Here is a 22,477-nt window from a genome sequence, read left to right as displayed (position 1 = left end):
TCTCTCGGTCCCAGCTTTGATGCACCTGTACTGACCTCGCCTTCTGGATGATAGCGGGGTGAACAGGCAGTGGCTCAGGTGGTTGTTGTCCTTGGTGAACTTTTTGGCCTTCCTGTGACATCGGGTGCTGTAGGTGTCCTGGAGGGCAGGTAGTTTGCCCCAGGTGATGCGTTGTGCAGACCTCACTACCCTCTGGAGAGCCTTGCGGTTGAGGGCGGTGCAATTGCCGTACCAGGCGATGATACAGCCCGACAGGATGCTCTCGATTGTGCATCTGTAAAAGTTTGTGAGTGTTTTAGATGACAAGCCAAATTTCTTCAGCCTCCTGAGGTTGAACAGTCTGTGTGGGTGGACCATTTCAGTTTGTCTGTGACGTGTACGCTGAGGAATTTAAAACTTTACACCTTCTCCACTACTGTCCCGGCGATGTGGATGGGGGGGTGCTCCCTCTGCTGTTTCCTGAAGTCCACGATCATCTCCTTTGTTTTGTTGACATTGAGTATGAGGTTATTTTCCTGACACCACACTCAGAGGGCCCTCACCTCCTCCCTGTAGGCTGTCTCGGTGTTGTTGGTAATCAGGCCTACCACTGTAGTGTCATCTGCAAACTTGATGATTGAGTTGGAAGCGTGCATGGCCCCACAGTCATGGGTGAACAGGGAGTACAGGAGAGGGCTGAGAATGCACCCTTGTGGGGCCCCAGTGTTGAGGATCAGCCGGGTGGAGATGTTGTTTCTTACCTTCACCACCTGGGGGCGGCCCGTCAGAAAGTCCAGGACCCAGTTACACAGGGTGGGGTCGAGATCCAGGGTCTCATGCTTAATGACGAGTTTGGAGGGTACTATGGTGTTAAATGCTGAGCTGTACATACGTATTCCTCTTGTCCAGATGGAATGGGCAGTGTGATGGCAATTGCATCGTCAGTGGACCTATTAGGGCAGTAAGCAAATTGGAGTGGGTCAAGGGTATCAGGTAGGGTGGAGGTGATATGGTCCTTGACTAGTCTGTCAAAGCACTTCATGATGACAGAAGTGAGTGCAATGGGGCGATAGTCATTTAGTTCAGTTACCTTAGCTTTCTTGGGAACAGGAACAATGGTGGCCATCTTGAAGCATGTGGGGACAACAGACTGTGATAGGGATTGGTTGAATATGTCCGTATACACACCAGCAAACTGGTCTGCGCATGCTCTGAGGACGTGGCTAGGAATGCCGTCTGGGCCGGCAGCCTTGCGAGGGTTAACACGTTTAAATGTTTTACCCACGTTGGCCACGGAGAAGGAGAGCCCACAGGCTTTGGTAGTGGGCTGTGTCAGTGGCACTGTATTGTCCTCAAAGCAAGCAAAGAAGTTGTTTAATTTGTCTGGGAGACAGATGTCGGTGTCCACGACGGGGCTGGTTTTCTTTTTGTAATCCGTGATTGACTGTAGACACTGCCACATACGTCTCGTGTTTGAGCCATTTAATTGTGACTCTACTTTGTCTCTATACTGACACTTTGCTTGTTTGATTGCCTTGCAGAGAGAAAAGCTGCACTGTTTGTATTCGGTCGTGTTTCCAATCGCCTTGCCATGATTAAATGCGGTGGTTCGTGCTTTCAGTTTCGCGTGAATGCTGCCATCAATCCGTGGTTTCTGGTTAGGGAAGGTTTTAATGGTCACAGAGGAAACAACATCGCCGATGCACTTGCTAATAAACTCGCTCATCAAGTCAGCGTATACGTCAATGTTATTCTCTGAGGCTATCCAGAACATATCCCAGTCCATGTGATCAAAGCAATCTTGAAGCGTGGAATCCGATTGGCCAGACCAGCATTGTATTGACCTGAGCACGGGCGTTTCCTGTTTTAGTTTCTGTCTATAGGCTGGGAGCAGCAAAATGGAGTCATGGTCAGATTTGCCAAAGGCAGGGCTTTGTATGCATCACGACGTTCGAGTAGCAATGATCCAGAAAGCTACCATCTATTGTCGCGCATTCGGTATGCTGATAGAATTTAGGAAGTATGGTTCTTAGGTTAGCTTTGTTAAAATCCCCAGCTACCATAAATGCAGCCTCAGGATGTATGGTTTCCAGTTTACATAGAGTCCAGTGAAGTTCTTTCAGGGCCGTCGATGTGTCTGCTTGGGGGGGAATACACGGCTGTGACTATAATCGAAAATAATTCTCCTGGAAGATAATGCGGTCGGCATTTGATTGTAAGGAATTCTAGGTCGGGTGAACAAAAGGACTTGAGTTCCTGTATGTTTCTGTGATTACACCATGAGTCATTAATCATAAGGCATACACCCCCTTCTTCTTACCAGAGAGATGTTTGTTTCTGTCGGCGCGATGCGTGAAGAAACCTGGTGGCTGTACCGACTCTGACAACATATCCCGAGTGAGCCATGTTTCCGTGAAACAGAGAATGTTACAATCTCTGATGTCTCTCTGGAAGGCAACTGATGCCCTAACTTCACCTTGTTATCTAGAGATTGGATATTGACGAGTAATATGCCCTGATGCCCTAACTCCACCTTGTTATCTAGAGATTGGATATTGGCGAGTAATATGCCCGGAAGCGGTGGATGGTGTGCTCGCCTTCTGAGTCTGACCAGTAGGCTGCTCCGTATGCCTTTCCTGCGGCGACCGCGTTGTTTTGGGTTGGCCTCTGGGATAAGATCACATGTCCAGGGTGGAGGTCTGAAGAAAGGATTCGCTTCGGGAAAGACGTATTCGTGGCCGTAATGATGATAAGTTGACATCGAATTTATATTCAATAGTTCTTCCTGGCTGTATTTAATAACACTTGAGATTTTCAGGGTTAACAAATAAGAAATAATTCATAAAAGGCGACCATCTCTGTCGGCGCCATCTTGCATGGAAGAACTAACAGAGGAGATCCATGTTTTTTCCCAAATAAAACCAGGACACAAATGAGAAATCGCTACCATTGATAAAAAGTTGTACTTGGAGTAACATGTTGTACTTGGAGTAAATAACTTTATCATTTATAATGGGATAATACATTAGAGCCTTAAATATATCCATTACTCCCTCCTTTACTGCATGTGCAATTGTAATAAATTACTTCACTTACCAGATCATAAAATGATAATTGAATGGTTACAGGTAGTGTTGGAGAGTAATGAACAATGTAGTTCAACTAAACTCAGCAAAAAAAGAAACGTCCCTTATTCAGGACCCTGTCTTTCAAAGATAATTTGTAAAAATCAAAATAACTTCACAGATCTTCATTGCAAAGGGTTTAAACACTGTTTCCCATGCTTGTTCAATGAACCATAAACAATTAATGAACATGCACCTGTGGAACGGTCGTTAAGACACTAACAGCTTACAGGCAATTGAGGTAGGCAATTGAGGTCACAGTTATGAAAACTTAGAGGACACTAAACAGGCCTTTCTACTGACTCTGAAAAACAACAAAAGAAAGATGCCCAGGGTCCCTGCACATCTGCGTGAACGTGCCTTAAGCATGCTGCAAGGAGGCATGAGGACTGCAGATGTGGCCAGGGCAATAAATTGCAATGTCTGTACTGTGAGACGCCTAAGACAGCGCTACAGGGAGAGAGGACGGACAGCTGATCGTCCTCGCAGTGGCAGACCACCTGTAACAACACCTGCACAGGATCGGTACATCCGAACATCCACCTGCGCAACAAGCACAGGATGGCAACAACAACTGTCCGAGTTACACCAGGAACGCACAATCCCTCCATCAGTGCTCAGACTGTCCGCAATAGGCTGAGAGAGGCTGGACTGAGGGCTTGTAGGCCTGTTGTAAGGCAGGTCCTCACCAGACATCACCGGCAACAACATTGCCTATGGGCACAAACCCACCGTCGCTGGACCAGACAGGACTGGCAAAAAGTGGTCTTCACTGATGAGTCGCGGTTTTGTCTCACCAGGAGTGATGGTCGGATTCGCGTTTATCGTTGAAGGAATGATCGCTACACCGAGGACTGTACTCTGGAGCGGGATCGATTTGGAGGTGGAGGGTCCATCATGTTCTGGAGTGGTGTGTCACAGCATCATCGGACTGAGCTTGTTGACATTGCAGGCAATCTCAATGCTGTGCGTTACAGGGAAGACATCCTCCTACCTCATGTGGTACTCTTCCTGCAGGCTCATCCTGACATGACTCTCTAGCATGACAATGCCACCAGCCATACTGCTCGTTCTGTGTATGATTTCCTGCAAGGCAGAAATGTTAGTGTTCTGCCATGGCCAGCGAAGAGCCCGGACCTCAATCACATTGAGCACGTCTGGGACCTGTTGGATCGAGGGTGAGGGCTAGGGCCATTCCCCCCAGAAATATCCGGGAACTTGCAGGTGCCTTGGTGGAAGAGTGGGGTAACATCTCACAGCAAGAACTGGCAAATCTGGTGCAGTCCATGAGGAGGCGATGCACTGCAGTACTTAATGCAGCTGGTGGCCACACCAGATACTGACTGTTACTTTTGATTTTGACTCCCCCTTTGTTCAGGAGCACATTATTCCATTTTTGTTAGTCACATGTCTGTGGAACTTGTTCAGTTTATGTCTCAGTTGTTGAATCTTGTTATGTTCATACAAATATTTACACATGTTAAGTTTGCTGAAAATAAACACAGTTCACAGTGAGAGGACGTTTCTTTTTTTTGCTGAGTTTAGTAATTGAATTACATTTTGCTATAGCTTGGTGGTAGTTGAACTAAATTCCAATCTTGGTAGTGTTTTCACTAGTTAATTACTTTTTACCATGTACAGTAGTGGTGTAGTTAACTACTGGAACTACACACTACTTTTTTTGCCAAAATAAAATATAGATGGGTGAAGTAGGCAAGAATTTCCTTTCTTTTTCAGCATCAGACCTGCCTAATTCTCACTTGAAACATAGTTTTTGTGTTTAATAGGCTAAGTTACACATTCTGTTAACATCTGACTCCAGAGTGATCTGTTCTTGCAATTTGTAGTCTATGACATTTCAGATTAATATATGATAATTTTTCACGAAGTAGTTTGGATGTAGAGAACAAATATTTCAACATCACTTTAGTTATGTAAACTATATTTTTCTTAAGGGTAGCTTTAGTGTAGCTCAACATCTTCCATTGAGAAGTAATTGGTTGCTTGGTAAACTATATTTTCAAAGTAGCTTCCCCAACACTGGTTTCAGGTCAATGTAACCTGGCATGCTAACATCTACTTAATATCACATCATTTACTTTTTCCCCCTCTGTACTTGGATGCTTTTACTGTACAGTTGGGTTTACATTTCTGCAACAATTGACTTTAAAATCACATTAGATTGTTACTTTGGCTGAATTGCTACTTAATGTTACAGAATAGCCCTTTGTTCTCAAATGTCCTATTAGATCATTACCATGACCTATTATTACCTCTACTACTTGTTCTTTTTTACTGTTACAGTTATTATATTGATTAATGTTCTGCTTTGTTGAGGGAGCAAGCACATAAGAATTTTGCTTCACCTTTTATACCTGCTGTAAACTGTGTATGTGACAAATAAAATGTGATTTGATTTATTATTAATTTATCAAGAGAACAGGTCACAAATAACTATAGAGCAAAGTGTAAGAACACATAGCTGAACATGTCCAGTTTCTACACTCTCTCTGCCAAGACAGGCAGACGGACTAGCCTTGCTACCAGAGATGTCAGGAGGGCAATCTTACCTGGGTAGGGTGTGCCAGCAGGGTGCCCAGGGACCACAAGACTGTTAGTGGGTAAGGTCGGAAGTGGCGGCAGTGTGGCGGGGGTTGCGAACATGGCCGGATGGCGATGGGCCGGGCTTCGCAGGGAGGAATAGTGCGAGGTAGAGAGGTTGGCTATGGACAGGGGCAGGGCCGGGGTGGAGGAGGGGAGGCTGCTCAGGTGGTGTGGGGAGGGGGGCAGGTGGTGGTGTTTGGGGAGGCCTGCGCTGCTGCCGCTGTGACTGTAGAGAAGACAGAAAGAAAGAAAGACCAATGAGTTATATACAGTTGAAGTCGGAAGTTTACATACACTTTAGCAAAATACATTTAAACTCAGTTTTTCACAATTCCTGACATTTAATCATACTAAAACCACCTGTCTTAGGTCAGTTTATTTTAAGAATGTGAAATGTCAGAATAATAGTAATGATTTTTTTCAGCTTTTATTTCTTTCATCACATTCCCAGTGGGTCAGAAGTTTACATACACTCATTTAGTATTTGGTAGCATTGCCTTTAAATTGTTTAACTTGGGTCAAACGTTTTGGGTAGCCTTCCACAAGCTTCCCACAATAAGTTGGGTGAATTCTGGCCCATTCCTCATGACAGAGCTGGTGTAACTGAGTCAGGTTTGTAGGCCTCCTTGCTCGCACACGCTTTTTCAGTTCTGCCCACACATTTTCTATAGGATTGAGGTCAGGGCTTTGTGATGGCCACTCCAATACCTTGACTTTGTTGTCCTTAAGCCATTTTGCCACAACTTTGGAAGTATGCTTGGGGTCATTCACCATTTGGAAGACCCATTCACAACCAAGCTTTAACTTCCTGACTGATGTCATGAGATGTTGCTTCAATATAGCCACATCATTTTCCTGCCTCATGATGCCATCTATTTTGTGAAGTGCACCAGTCCCTCCTGCAGCAAAGCACCCCCACAACATGATGCTGCCACCCCCATGCTTCACGAGTTGGGATGGTGTTCTTCAGCTTGCAAGCCTCCCCCTTTTTCCTCCAAACATAACAATGGTCATTATGGCCAAACAGTTCTATTTTTGTTTCATCAGACTAGTGGACATTTCTCCAAAAAGTATGATCTTTGTCCCCACGTGCAGTTGCAAACGGTAGTCTGGCTTTTTTATGGCGGTTTTGGAGCAGTGGCTTCTTCCTTGCTGAGCGGCCTTTCAGGTTATATCGATATAGGACTTGTTTTACTGTGGATATAGATACTTTTGTACCTGTTTCCTCCAGCATCTTCACAAGGTCCTTTGCTGCTGTTCTACGATTGATTTGCACTTTTCTCACCAAAGTACATTCATCGCTAGGAGACAGAACGCGTCTCTTTCCTGAGCGGCATGACGGCTGCGTGGTCCCATGGTGTTTATACTTGCGTACTATTGTTTGTACAGATGAACGTGGAACCTTCAGGCGTTTGGAAATTGCTCCAAAGGATGAACCAGACTTGTGGAGGTCTACAATTCGTTTTTTGAGGTCTTGGCTGATTTCTTTTGATTTTCCCATGATGTCAAGCAGAGGCACTGAGTTTGAAGGTAGGCCTTGAAATACATCCACATGTACACCTCCAATTGACTCAAATTATGTCAATTAGCCTATCAAAGCTTCTAAAGCCATGACATCATTTTCTGCAATTTTCCAAGCTGTTTAAAGGCAAAGTCAACTTAGTGTATGTCAACTTTTGACCCACTGGAATTGTGATACAGTGAATTATAGGTCAAATAATCTGTCTGTAAACAATTGTTGAAAAATTACTTGTGTCATGCACAAAGTAGATGTCCTCTTAGGGCTAGGCCCCTTTTTTCTCCACTTCCTGTCTTAATGACGTGCCCAAAGTAAACTGCCTGTAGCTCAGGCCCTGAAGCCAAGATATGCATATAATTGGTACCATTGGAAAGAAAACACGTTGAAGTTTGTAGAAATGTTAAAATAATGTAGGAGAATATAACACAACAGATATGGTAGGAGAAAATCCAAAGAAAAACCAACCAGAATTGTTTTTGAGAGATCATCCTCTTAGAAATTCAAGAGAAAGGTCATATTGAAAATTAGCTCCCTGGATGCAATTCCTATGGCTTCCACAGGGTGTCAGCAGTCTATGTTCAAGGTTTCAGGCTTGTTTCTTGGAAATTCGTGTTTGTGTGCGATATGAAGACATTACGCACCTGCTAAAATCGGTTTCCTATTGAACATACTTCTTTCCATAAGAAATATTATAGTTTGATTACATTTTAGGGTATCTGAGGAGTAAATAGAAATGTATTTTGACTTGTTGAAACAAAGTTTAGGGGTAGATTTTCGGATTCCTTTCTCTGCATGTTGAACGAGTGGATTACTCAAATCGATGGCGCCAACTAAACGGACATTTTGGGATATAAAGAAGGATTTTATCTAACAAAATGACACTACATGTTATAGCTTGGACCCTTTGGATGACAAATCAGAGGAAGATTTTCAAAAAGTAAGTGAATATTTAATCGTTATTTGTGAATGTATGAAACCTGTGCTGGTGGAAAAATATTTTGATGTGGGGCGCTGTCCTCAAACAATCGCATGGCATGTTTTCTCTTTAATAGCTACTGTAAATCGGACAGTGCAGTTAGATTAACAAGAATTTAAGATGTCAGCCGATATAAAACACTTATATGTACATAAATGTTTAAAATCCATATTATTTCAGATTATTTATTTGAATTGCGCTCCCTCCATTTTCACCGGAAGTTAGCCCTAAGAATTAACAATAAATTTGTGGAGTGGTTGAAAAAAGAGTTTTAATGACTCCAACCACCTAAGTGTATGTAAACTTCTGACTTCAACTGTAGATTCTGGATTCAGTGAATTTGAGTGGGTTTATTACATGACTGGACGCTGTGTCTATGAATTCTGAGAATGTATCTGTATATGTGATGTGCTGATCTGAAATTCAATTTTGAGTATACAAGATAACGACTATTGTTTTAGCTTTGATTAATTCATCCTGTTTTGAGGATGAAATTGGGTCATTAGACGATGTCACCTAGGTCATATTTTCGAACATTAGATAGCACATTGCAGCCAAACTACTTTCGAGCTATCCGCTTACCCTTTGCTAGATACATGACAGATCAGTGCAGGTAGAATCAACACGCTATCTGACGTAAGTCAATGAGGTATTGTATCATATCATATCAGCAAGGTATAAAGTATAAGATTGCTAGGCATAACTAAACAGACCCAGATCAAGGAAAGGAGGTCTGGGCATAACCAAACAGACCCAGATCATGTGAGAGAGCTAGGCATAAGTAAACAGACCCAGATCATGTAAGAGAGCTAGGCAAAACTAAACAGACCCAGATCATGTAAGAGAGCTAGGCATAACTAAACAGACCCAGATCATGTAAGAGAGCTAGGCATAACTAAACAGACCCAGAGCATACGGATAAGATGTGGTCCTTCTGTACCTGATGTCGTGCAGGCTGTTGTACTGCAGTGGGTGATGCTGGTGATGTTGGTGGCTGATGAGAGGCCTGGCGTGGTGTTGGTGCTGGGGGAGAGGGAGCGAGACAGGGACCCGGTGCTCCTGGAGAGGGTGGGGCTGGGCCCTCAGCAGGGGAGGGGTGGGGATGGGCAGAGCCCGGTCTGACTCTCTCTTGATGAGGAGGGGGGGCGGGGAAGAGAGCCGCACCCTTGGCAGGGGCTGAGGGGGGGCTGCCGCGGTGGCAGAGGGGGCAGGGGAGCCCGTAGGCGGGGAGGCCGGGGTGGGGCTGGAAACACGCGGGGTGAAGGACACCTCGTTACTCTGCTCCTGGCTACGCTGGAGCCCTGATACTTTGGCCGAGCTGACAGTCTTGGACTCTGGATTCTCATTCGTCGTCACACCTGCAGAGACAAAGAGACAACGAACGTTAAGGGAGGATGTAGATATACCATTGCCTGGTGTAATGAAAAAGCTGGGAGAAGTGTCTGTCTAACTGTTATTGAGAACCATGTGTGGTATGTTGGGCCAGAAGAAAAATAAAAGCTAATACACTACATAACCAAAAGTATGTGGACACCTGCTCGTCGAAACATTGCATTTCAAAATCATGGGCATTAATATGGAGTTGGTTCGCCCTTTGCTGCTATAACAGCCTCCACTCTTCTGGGAAGGCTTTCCACTAGGTGTTGGAACATTGCTGCGGGGACTTGCTTCCATTCAGTCACAAGAACATTATAGAGGTCGGACACTGAGCCTGGCTCACAGTCGGCGTTCCAATTAATCCCAAAGGTGTTTGAAGGGTTGAGGTCAGGCCTCTGTGCAGGCCAGTCAAGTTCTTCCACACCGATCTCAACAAACCATATCTGTATGGACCTCACTTTGTGCATGGGGGCATTGCCATGCTGAAACAGGAAAATGCCTTCCCTAAACTGTTGCCACAAAGTTAGGAGCACAGAATCGTCTAGAATGTCATTGTATGCTGTAGCGTTAAGATTTCCCTTCACTGGAACTAAGGGGACTAACCAGAACCATGAAAAACAGCCCCAGACCATTATTCCTCCTCCACCAAACTTTACAGTTGGCACTATACATTGGGGCAGGTAGTGTTCTCCTGACATCCGCCAAACCCAGATTCATCCGTCGGACTGCCAGATGGGGAAGCGTGATTCCTCACTCCAGAGAACGCGTTTCCACTGCTCCAGAGTCCAATGGCGGCGAGCTTTACACCACTCCAGCCGAAGCGTGGCATGGTGATCTTAGGCTTGTGTACGGCTGCTTTAAGCTCCAGACAAACAGTTTTTGTGCTGACAGTTTGGAACTCGGAAGTGAGAACAGATGACCGAGGATAGATGATTTTTACGAGCTTCATGCTTCAGCACTCGGCGGTCCCGTTCTGGGAGTTTGTGTGGCCTACCTCTTTGCTGCTGAGCTGTTGTTGCTCCTAGACATTTCCACATCACAATAACAGCACTTACAGTTGACCGGGGCAGCTCTAGTAGGGCAGAAATTGGACGAACTGACTTGTTGGAAAGGTCCCTGAGCTCGTCAGTAAGGCCATTCTACTGCCAATGTTTGTCAATGGAGATTGCATGGCTGTGTGCTTGATTTTAAACACCTGTTAGCAACGGGTGTAGCTGAAATAGCCAAACCCACTAATTTGAAGGGGTGTCCACATACTTTTGTATATATAGTGTATCTGCCTACCTCCCCTGTCCTCTCCCCTCTCTCCCTCACCGTACTGCCTCTACACGTCTCCTACCCAAGGATCCCTTTTTCTTTCCCTCCCTAGGTTTTATGAAGTGTTTAATCAGGTCATTTTCATGCTTGACTATAATCAGATGATCCAATTTCTGCGAGCGATCCAGTCAGTATGAATAAATCACACCTAATTAAAGTTAAATGCCACTACTATTCAGGGCTTTGCTGAGCACACAATCTGGCATGAAATAATTATGTTTCAATTGTGCTGTGAAAAGAGATCACGGCCCCTTATCATGGCCTTGTTGCGTCTTCACCCCACAGATCTTTCAAGGGATTTCTAAAGCTGTAGGCTACAGCCAAACACATTGAACCCAGCCAGCTACTTCATCTGGGTCCCTGGGAAGACGAGGAGCTTTTATAACAAGGAGAACTCCAATGAATTGCCATATTCAGTACCAAGAGCATAACATTTTAATGGGCTACAATGTTTCTACTAAATAAATAATGCCACAGAAAACATAAATCTCAAGGAGGCTTTAATTGGAATCTATTGACAAAAAGCCCTGCTCGAGAAAATGGTGGCTGACAGAACAAGTGCTAGTGCTAGTGATAAAGGCATATTTCACTGTGTTTTCCTGACCACAGTCAGCTCTCTTCATAACAAAATGCAGGGTGAATGGAATATGCCTATCCAAGACAGTGGTAGCAGCATTAAACCTAAAATATAGGTTTCAAATGAGCAAATCAGCAGGGAAGTGGAATCCCTCTGAATACAGAAATATCACCTGCAAGTAAAGAGAACAAATATTAAAGAGGAAGGAGAAAATGGAGAGACAGATTGAGATAGAGGGAGAGAAAGAAAGACAGACTGGGACAGAATGGCCCTTTAAGCATCTCTAACTTCTGCCTCTAATGCAGCAGAGATTCAAGAAGGCTTACTAGAGCCTCAATTAAACAGCTCCATGGGAGTCTCAGAGCACCGCAGCCAGTGACAAATGAGAGCTAGCCTACTGCCTTTAGCAGCTAGTGACAAATGAGAGCTAGCCTACTGCCTTTAGCAGCTAGTGACAAATGAGAGCTAGCCTACTGCCTTTAGCAGCTAGTGACAAATGAGAGCTAGCCTACTGTCTTTAGCAGCTAGTGACAAATGAGAGCTAGCCTACTGCCTTTAGCAGCTAGTGACAAAGGAGAGCTAGCCTACTGCCTTTAGCAGCTAGTGACAAATGAGAGCTAGCCTACTGCCTTTAGCAGCTAGTGACAAAGGAGAGCTAGCCTACTGCCTTTAGCAGCTAGTGACAAGGGAGAGCTAGCCTACTGCCTTTAGCAGCTAGTGACAAAGGAGAGCTAGCCTACTGCCTTTAGCAGCTAGTGACAAAGGAGAGCTAGCCTACTGCCTTTAGCAGCTAGTGGCAAATGAGAGCTAGCCTACTGCCTTTAGCAGCTAGTGAGAGCTCAGCTCCTCAGCTCCTCTCAGCTCAGCTCCTCAGAGCAGGCAGACTCCTAATGGAATATCCAGGGCTTAATAGAACCCGCTTAATCTTCCAAGGATTCTAACGCCCATAAAAGGGTAATAAAACGCTGTATGGAGATTTTAAACACGTTCCCCCTTCGCCTTTACAGGAGCAGCGGGGGAGGCAAAGGTGTCACGACTTTCCAAATGAATTCAGGTCTGGGTATAATAATACGGCTTTATTATAAAAAGGGTCTTAAATAAGGATTCCTTGTCTGGGTGGGCCGAGAGAGAGCGAGAGAGAGAAAATGAGAGAGAGGCAAATAATTATCTGTCGAAATGTCGCCCTTCGCTGACGTTGCCGTGGAAACCCCTCTCTTTCCTAGACACATTGTGGAGGAAGGAAGCCAATAGGACGGCTGAGGCTGTAATACTGAGGACACAATGAGCGGTGGTGGGTTATCTTAATGATGATTATAATGGGGTGTAATGGAGGCAGGGGGGACCTGATGTGTCAGCCTGAGAGACTCTATCTCCTCATTAAAACAGTTCGCCAGACTAGACCAGGCCAAGGGAGGGGCCGTACACTTCACACGCGCACACACACATGCACACACACACACACACAGCCAGGTTCTGTCTTCTCATTCTAATGAAGGGGAAGGATCTGATTGTGAATGTGTTATGGTCACATTACAATCCCTATTACTGTCTGGTATGCCTAGGGGCTGATGGTAACATGGTATGCTATCATATATGGCTCTCAGCTACTATCTGGTTCATACTGTGTTGAGCATATGCCTACAGCAAACATAGAGAGACATGAGAAGTGATCCATCAACAGAACAACATGTTTGTTATTGTTGAGAATGTACCAATCCCATAACAAGTTTAGATTGTATTCTTGTCTGATGGTAAAGCGAGGGCCTGGTGGTATCCAAGTGACAGGAATTCTTCACTGACATGTTTCATCACAGGGATTAATGCTGTTACAAGAACATTTCAATTGGTAATACTTACCTACCGCCCAAAGCAATATTTCACTGTTAATACTGTCACCGGCCAAAGCAACTAACAGCTCTCCTCGCAACTGAATCTGATGACTGTCAACTGTATTTCCATAGTCAATCACTACCGTCAGGTTTACACTTCTCCTTCACCTCTCAGGACAAAATGTTATCTTCCTGAAAAATCCCACAACTTCATTCAGCAGGCAAGCCAAACTGCACCAATAAACATCTGAGATAGTCATTGGGTACAAAAACATGAAAACACATGGAACAGATGGAGAGAAAGCCGTGCTTGAGGACAGCCCCACTGTGTATGTCCTAGGCCTGGTTAGGGCTCGAGGAGACAGTGATACTCCCGTATTCAGTGCACGGGAGGTCAGGGAAAATTCATCGGTTAGTGCACAATTTGACAGTGACACTCCCTTGGGGAGTGTTGGCATCACTGTTCACCAGATGACATTTCAGGCCACTATTGATCTTTCTATAGTTGTTCCTGTGGCCTGCGTACTCTGGGGATTTGGTGTGGCACTGAGAGAAGGGAGGAGGGGATGGAGGGAGGAATGGAATGAGGGATGGAGGGAGGGGGTGGATGAATGGATGGATGGAGAGACAAATGGATGGATGAAGAGAGGGAAAGAGGGATAGATGGAGGGAGGGAGAAAGGGACACCAGATGGACGACAGGCTTCAGGACACCCCCTCTGTGACTGATGTGTCCATCGGGGACGAGGTTGACCTCTGTGACCCCTGGGGTCGTTCCACAGCTGTCCTGTCTCTGACACCCTTCACATCTGACCCTCTCTGTCCCCCTGGAACACCTGGCCACCACTCCTCTCCCCTCCATCCCTCCCTCTACACTGACAGGGTTCGTTCCAAATTGCACCCTATTCCCTTTACAGTGCACTACTTTTGACCATATCCCTATGGGCCCTGGTCAAAAGTACTGAACTATATAGAGAAAAGGGTGCTATTTGGAACGCATCCAGAGAGACGTAGCGGGCAGATGGTCAGTTCTGCCAGCAACCAGAGCCATCAATAAAGGATTAGGTGGTCCATCATGACACCATGTCTCCTCACAGAGAGAGATCATTATGTCAGTCTGAGGAGATTGACTGATAGTTGATGAGTCTTGGATGTTTTACATGTAAATGCAGGTTGTGCATTACTTTTATTTATTTTTACCCTACCAGCCCTCCCCTGATTACAGCAGACTAACGGACAAAATGTTTCACCCACATGTACGGTACATGAAGTTAAATAATTATACATACAGTATATTCCAAATTTCCTCAAGTGCTGAATTTTCACACATAGCAGCCAATCCACCATTCATTCTGATGTTAACTCCAACCTTCCAATGTCCACAGACTAACCAATCTTTCCCAGTATAATACAATTTTGCTATTTCCTTTTGCAATACATTCCTCCATTTTACTGTGATGTCTTACAAGGGTCTTGAACCTCCCTATTTGTACTATTTCTACTGATATTGCCTTAAAAATGAATACTTTACCAAGAGTATAATGGTATTTCCTATTGACTGATCGTGCATGACTTACTTCACATAAACCCCTCTCCTCTTGGGGAGAATAGGTTGTGAATAAGAGATTGTCCATAATCAATTATCAATGAACAAAATACAAGAGGATTTCAATGAAACAACAACAGACCATAGTGAGCCAAAGCAGTTCTACTGTGTGCGCATATAATTACTATTTTTGCATCCAAACATATTGGTTTACTTTAGTAGATACCCAAATGAAGGATGACTTGCAAATAATAGAAAATAACCCTTTGTCAACGCTTTGCCATTTATTTCAGGCACACCTGGGAAGGCCACCTGCAAACGAGCCCGACATCCCTCTGGATTAGATATCTAAATCATGTCCTAATTCAGTCACCAACCAAACCATCACTCATGCAAATCAGAGAGGTGTATGAATAACCTGGCCCCCACAGCCACCACCGCCAATATAAGCAGTACAACCTAGAGAGAGGGGGGGGGGGGAAATAAACCTGTATGCAAATAAAGTTTTAAAGTTAGAACATAGGGGTATGTAAATTCTCTCCATCATGACCAGAGGCCATTGAAGCCAGGTGCTGTGAAAAGAGATAAGAGATCCAAGCCACCCCAGTCATCGCAGTCACCTCGCCCACCGGGCGTTCTCATTTACAAGGCAAACTCTGCGGTTCGCTCATATCACATCATCACTTTACCAGAACATAAACAGTCAGGGACGTCCACAAAAAAATGGATATATCATAAATAAATAAATAAATAAATAAAGCGAGGAGTCTCCTGAAGAAGTTGGAGTAGGCAGACGGTTCTGTAGAAAACACACTCCACCTTGATCTCCCTTCCAGCTTGGCACTGTTCTAACAGGAAACTTTCCTGTTTCTCAGTAGTGGAATTCACAACGTTGGTCTTTTTCTTCTTTGACCTCTCTAGCGTCTGTCTGTGCATGCCAAGGCCTAGCTACCTCTAGCTCACGACTGAGTGGCTGTGGAAAATGACTAAAACAGGTACTGGCAGGAGACTGGAAACCCACGCAGTCTTGGAAATCAACACCTCCTGCCTGCCTGCCTGCCTGCCTGCCTGCCTGCCTGCCTGCCTGCCTGCCTGCCTGCGAGCCATTCTGTGATACAAGAAGAAAAACAGAAAGAGGCGGAGTGGTTTGATCTAAATGATTTTGGAGGATAATGAAGGAATGGGAGGCCGGCTAGCTGAGTAGCAGCAAATCGTCACGTTAATAATCAAATCACAGCGAAATTTGCGATGGTCAGTTTCCTCATCCTCACACTATTTCATCTGCCTGGGAGCGTTTGGAATGGCATTTAGTGGGAGGCCAAGGCAATGCTTTGTGAAATCACTCAGAGATGTTAATGGGAAATGAACAGGGAGAGGCTGCCAAGATATCTAGAAAGTGGGGACAGCTGGCGTGTTTCAATTAGTTCTGTCCATTGCATCTGACAAAAGGACTCGGATGGCAACAGAATGGGATGGGTGTGAAGCTGTAACACGTTTACTGTCAAAGCCTGCACATCCACTGTGGGCACCTAATGTTAATTTGGAAGAGCTGGGCTGGGCTGGAAGCCCTGTCTGGTATGAATCAGTGTCTCTGTTTCTGTATGCTGGGCTTGGATTCAAATCCACATGGACATATGTGGCACCAGGCATATGCCATCTTCTCCTGTGGCACATGATTGCTGTCGAAGGCGGTGATGCAAATTAGCACCTTTTGAAAAAACTCACAGAGCTCTGAAATGAGGTGTTCTGGTCCCCCTTGGTCAGTTCAGAGAAATGATCAGAGACCACTATGTTAATAAATGTGTCTGTTTTTAAAAAATATATATTTTGTAATTTTGTATATTGTATGTTGAATATATGTTTGATGTATTTATGCAGAATTCATCTGATAAAGGGACCCTATTCTCAGTAGGATTTCCCTGTCAAAATAAAGGTTTATTAATAAAAGTATGAATGCCTGTATGTGCTGACTGGACAAAATCTGGCCCAAGCCATGTATTTCTGCTTCAGTGGTGCCAAACTAGACCCTTGTTCCACTCTAAACTTGAATTAAACTCTGGTCACAATGACTTCCAGAAGGACAAGACCCCTTTACCCGCTCCCGCTCCCTATAACCCATCACTCCCAGCCTCATATGAAAACCCCTTGGGTCGTATGAGGTCAGTGCTGCTGAGACTTCCTTAGGAAAATAGGGCGGATGACATCTTTCAGCCTTTCAACATAAAGCTCAAGTCTAATGGCTCTTCTGACACACACAGGCCACCCTGCAGTCTGGAATCTGACCCCTTTCACCGCTGTTGACCCCTGACCATGGCAGTTGCCCTGGGGACTGTGTGGACAGACAGACAGCGGGAGAAACATCTATGAACTTCAAGGAAATCTCAGGAAGTTGTGATGTGCGGTGCAGCGTGGAGCTGAGCGCACTGGCCTTATCAATCCATTAATTAGCACGACATGCTCGCCCACTGGACTCGAACGCAGCGGCGGCAGCTGTCTCGACTGATTACGGGAGAGGACGCAGCACTGCAATTACCTAGATGACTGGAGACAACGCCTGCCACTTCTAATAAAGGCTCTGGACTCCTGTTCCCCATCATGGAGCAGTGTAGAGAGACAACCAACCAACCAACCAACCAACCAACCAATGAACCAGCCAAGCCTCCCCGCCTTTCCTCTCCGATACATTCAAGACCTTTTCAGAGTCTCTACAGGGCACCACAAAGCTCAGTGTGGGCTGTAATTCTTTAGCTGTGTGGAAGCTTTACTTAGGCTTGCATAATGCCTTAGCAATCTCAACAATACTGCTTTGTTGCCCTGCAGGACAGCATGCTTTACTAAGACCACCAGCTGGTTTACAAACCACACAGAAAGGAGGGAAAAACAGGACAGGAAAACAAGACCTTCAAGTCTCAGCAGAGATGTGTTTTTAGGATATGCTTTTTTTCTGGGGATTTGAAAATGTAAATAAAGGTACTCTACCACACCAGTTCAAGAATGAACCTGCAACGAGCCCACATGTCACTAAGTGGATATAGTATTCTCTTTCAGTGACTGATTACTTCTCAATGGAAGGAAATGGCTCAATGAAAATCCTTCAACAGATCCCAAGTGGCATGACAGGGAGCTGAAAGAGCCTGCATACTTTTCTTCTCCACTCTGATCTCTATTTCAATATATAGCCTCACTGTTCTACCCTCTCGACCCCAAAAGCAAAGCAACAATTGTGGAGGTTGACAGCTCTTCACCATTTGTCATACCATCATTCAATGTTTTGTCATTTGCAGCCATAGCCGTTCAGAACCATGAAGGGGTAGGATAAATATTTTCTGCTAGATTATGTTTCGTCAAGTGCTTTCAAGATAACTGTGTCAATTCGCTTTGAATTGGACCGTGGGTTTTAGTCAAGATATTGATGTAGATTCCCACCAAATTAATCCAAATTATTAAAAATTGTGCTTTTATAAAGAGCGGGATATGGATTGTTATCCAGTAAAATACTAGTACAGCAAGCTTCTTAGTGAAGCTAAGCTTACATTCTACAAAAAAAACATGTTTGTATCAAGAACAATGTTGTCAGAATGAGATCATCCATCAACTGTTGCATGTTTCTATAATGTTTCCATGTTTTACCTTGGTGTTATTGCATGCCCAGCCTTCGAGTCTCTACAGTCTCCAATGATCAAAGGCTTTAGATTGCTGCCTGAATACCTACAGTATGTACTCATTAGAGCTTGTCAATGGTCTATCCTTCACCAATGCATTCCTGCTTCCAATTGAAATTCCACACAGATGTCTCACATCGCACTCATCCAAGAATCACAAAGACTAGCCTATACATCACAGTTTTTCAGAGTAAATATATGCTCTCAGAAACAGATAGGCCTAGCTCCTAAATGCAGAAGATTGACATATGCCTATTGGATGGGCTTGTGCACAGGACACATACAATACCTGAGACAAAATGAATGATTCATGGATTAATTGGTAATCAAAGGAAATGAAATACATACAGTTTGTAATGGACCAAACAGAATAAGAAGAATGCACTTTTATTGATTCAGATAAAACCACTAGCAGACTGTTAAATATGAGTTTCCATGATAAATACACCCACTGTTGTTCATCCTCTACAAGAGGAACAGTACAGCTAGCAACAACACTATCTACCAGACCAGAGTAGGGGGGGTTGGAGGGCTGTTTCTCTATAGATATCAACCCCGTGATATTGAAAGTGCCCGAGGTTAGGTTTCAAATGCAAGGACACAAGCTGTCCAGTAGACAGACACACTGATGCAATCAACACCACGCCTATAGGAGGATTATGTTCAGAGTGTAACCAGTGCTAAGCTGCTCCTGGGGTGCTTAACCATTAGGCTAGTGCTGCAGATGGAGACGGGACAGCTGTTGAAGATGAGTGAGCGAGAGCGAGAGAGCAAGAGCGAGCGAGTGAGCGAGCGAGAGCGAGAGAGAGAGAGAGAGAGAGAGAGAGAAATGCCATTTTCCTCCTCTAATTGCCATACATTCAAAATGAGTAAATCTCAGCAGAAAATAGAAAATAGCTCCACTTCATTATTCAGAGCTGAAGACAGTGAAGGAGGGGACGTTTCTAAATGGCACACAGAGAGAGGGGAAGAAAGACAGAAAGATAGCCCCTTTTGCTATACATCTCTTGTCAAAGCTGATGACATAGTTATAAGACTAAGGTGCAGATGTTTAGACTAGTTCTCATGCAGAGCTTAACTAGAAAGACACACAAAGCCTCCTCCGCTGTTTGGGATCCCTCATGTCCTCCACACAGACAACAAAAGGGGTGAGAATACGCTGGTGTATCAGGTTAGCAAACACTCCCAGTGCCTCCTAGCACCCAATCCATCATTCTTGATTAGAGTGCTGCCATGGAGAGCAAGAGGGAGAGAGAGAGCTATAAACACGCATTCAGAGGGAGAGAGGAAAGGAAGGAGGGAAGAAGGGACGGAGAGAGAGGGGAAGTTAATAAGGCAGAGGAGAGGAGAGAGGGAGCAGAGGGCAGGAAGTCATGTCAAGAAAACTAATGGAGACAAGCCCATGAGCTGTGGGGCTATTGTGGGCTGCCTCCCTGCTGCAAGACACACAGCTCTGTCTGCTCTCATCACTGACATACACACACACAAACACACACACACACACACACTTTGTGCTGACAGGGCCTGAGGAACTGGGCCAACACTCGGCAGCACCAGAGTAGCCATGTTAGTCAGTTTCAAAACTGATATGAGCTGTAGCATTTCACTTTACTGCTCTACGTGTAGAGAATAATTGATTTGTTTTGAGCACAGAGAAGGAGAAGGTGTGACGGCTGGGGGATTTGGAGCCAAGGGAGAAATTGGACTCTGATTCAGGAGATGAAACCGGTCTAAACAACTGGAGGAGCTTCTGGCTCACTGTTACACACGGCAAGCTGAAATGGAACAAATCAAATACTTTACTATAATCTGATGATGATTTCACAGTACCTGTAGCATCTGCATGCTGTCTTAAACCTCTGGATGGGAAAGACAAAAACCAGACTGAGGTATCTCTCTCTCTCTCTCTCTCTCTCTCTACTGAGTTGATTGTGTGTAAATGCTTGTGCTAAAAGTGTCTCAAGTGTATTTTAACAGCTTTAAAAGGGTTGAGGCACAGACGGCTCATCCTCTCTGAAGACCCTGACCCCTCTACCGCCGTTTCTGCCGCACCTGATCCAAGATTAGCCTGACGCTACAGTGGGCTTGTGCTGATAATACAGTTAACACACAGCACTTTACTACAGCTGGTCTACAAGGCCTCCTGTAGGGCCTCCTGTAGGGCCTCCTGTGGGGCCTCCTGTAGGGCCTCCTGTAGGGCCTCCTGTAGGGCCTCCTGTAGGGCCTCCTGTGGGGCCTCCTGTAGGGCCTCCTGTAGGGCCTCCTGTAGGGCCTCCTGTAGGGCCTCCTGTAGGGCCTCCTGTAGGGCCTCCTGGGCTCTCCAGCACAACACTGCATCCACTTAGTCTATCACTCAGTCAACACACCCACTCCAAACCTTATGCTGGCCATACCGCACATCTGGATGAAGTCCTTTGTGAAGAAAACAAAAAGCATCCAACTATCTCAAGACCATTACATCTATTTGTAAGGCATGTGTGTCTGTGTAAAATAGTTGACCTATGTAGTGATACCTGATGCTCAGTGCTCCCTAGGTGATGTAGAACTGTATCTACTCTCCTCCATTTCTACCCAAAGCAAACAGCACTGGTCTCTCAGTCCTGCTGCTTGCTCCTCTCCACAGCAGCACTAGAATAACAGGCTCTCTAGTCGCTTCTCTGGGTGTCTGAATAGGGCATTAGAGTGAGCAGCCATTAGTGGGCCAGTCAGAGCCGACCGGGCCCAGAGCCGCAGCATGGGGAATACCAGCGGTAGCCAAAACCAACAGCCAAACAGCAGACCCCGTGTCTGAACGAATTACCGCTTGTCTCTCTTAACAAAACATGGAGAGCGATTAATAACGCTGGCAAGGCCATGCGGGGGTAAAATATGGGGTTTGATTTGAGCACAGCTCTCCTTCTCAGTGGTGCATATCTCATTACTCATTTGGTCATGTGTTGAGTTCAGGGCTAATTGCTGGGGTCTATCACTACTAACCCTACATGTGTGGTGCTCTTTGGAGCAGAGAAAGCTGTAGTCTGTAGTCTCAGCCTGCTGTGTGGTAGCAGACAGAGAGGCTCTGTCTTAAAGTGAGCACTGACAGCAACACATACACTAACTTTATGCTGCCACGTGATGGAGAGCTGGTGTACTGTACAAACACCAGAAGTGGACCACCTGACTCCTATGAAAATACTTCATATGCCACAGCTGATATTTCTGTTTGCTTGGACTCATGCTTCCCTAGCGTGGACTCTCATCTCACACAGCATCCTTCTGGCATGCCCCCTCCCTCAGCGTATGGAGTATGGATGTTTTCCTCCCTGTCATGGAATTTAAACCCTTTTATGTCCATCCTGTTCTTGGCTATGGATTTCTACTCTTTCTAAGCATGTGTGAACTGCTTCCCAAAACGTCAAATCCATTACAAGCATGTTAGTAATATCCATCTCGGCTGCCGACTGTCCTCTGCCAGTGATTGTACATTATCCAAGCATTATCCTGTTTGGCCACAATCACCTACTATCTGACTATGTTCATGAACGTTACAGCCTCATCTGCAAACAACATTGGCTCTGAATGAACAATGCAGACAGGCTAAAAGCACACAGCTGGGATCTTCTTCAAACAAAACACAGCAGCCGAAAACACTCACACAGCAACTGGAGTTAGGAAGAAAGGGTTGACACACGCACACACGCACACACACACACACACACACACACACACACACACACACACACACACACACACACACACACACACACACACACACACACACACACACACACACACACACACACACACACACACACACACACATTACATTACATTCAAGGCTGACTAGCTTTAGAGATAAGACAACCATCATGTAATTCCCAACCAAAACAACGCAAATACCTCTGCCTATGCTGCAGCTGATTGTCTTTCTCTTGGAGAAGGAGATTATTATACTGGGTTCAGATGAGTGGTGCAGATCAGCCCCCTA

General features: G+C 45.1%; 1 protein-coding gene across 10 annotated transcripts in view; it reads right to left on the bottom strand.

The window, feature by feature from the left end:
* The window catches only part of LOC106580457 (autism susceptibility gene 2 protein), a 433,496-nt gene that overhangs the window by 15,778 nt on the left and 395,241 nt on the right, over positions 1-22,477 (bottom strand). For all 10 annotated transcript variants that reach the window (XM_045703229.1, XM_045703231.1, XM_045703228.1 and 7 more), the window contains 2 exons: positions 9,144-9,561; positions 5,675-5,934 (listed from right to left, as the gene is read on the bottom strand). In XM_045703229.1, coding sequence (XP_045559185.1) covers positions 5,675-5,934; positions 9,144-9,561 — 678 coding nt within the window. The remainder of the gene's footprint in view (positions 1-5,674; positions 5,935-9,143; positions 9,562-22,477) is intronic.

Source organism: Salmo salar, chromosome ssa20 (assembly GCF_905237065.1).
Source record: "Salmo salar chromosome ssa20, Ssal_v3.1, whole genome shotgun sequence".
Classification (NCBI taxonomy): domain Eukaryota; kingdom Metazoa; phylum Chordata; class Actinopteri; order Salmoniformes; family Salmonidae; genus Salmo; species Salmo salar.
This window is presented reverse-complemented; position numbering and strand designations above follow the sequence as displayed.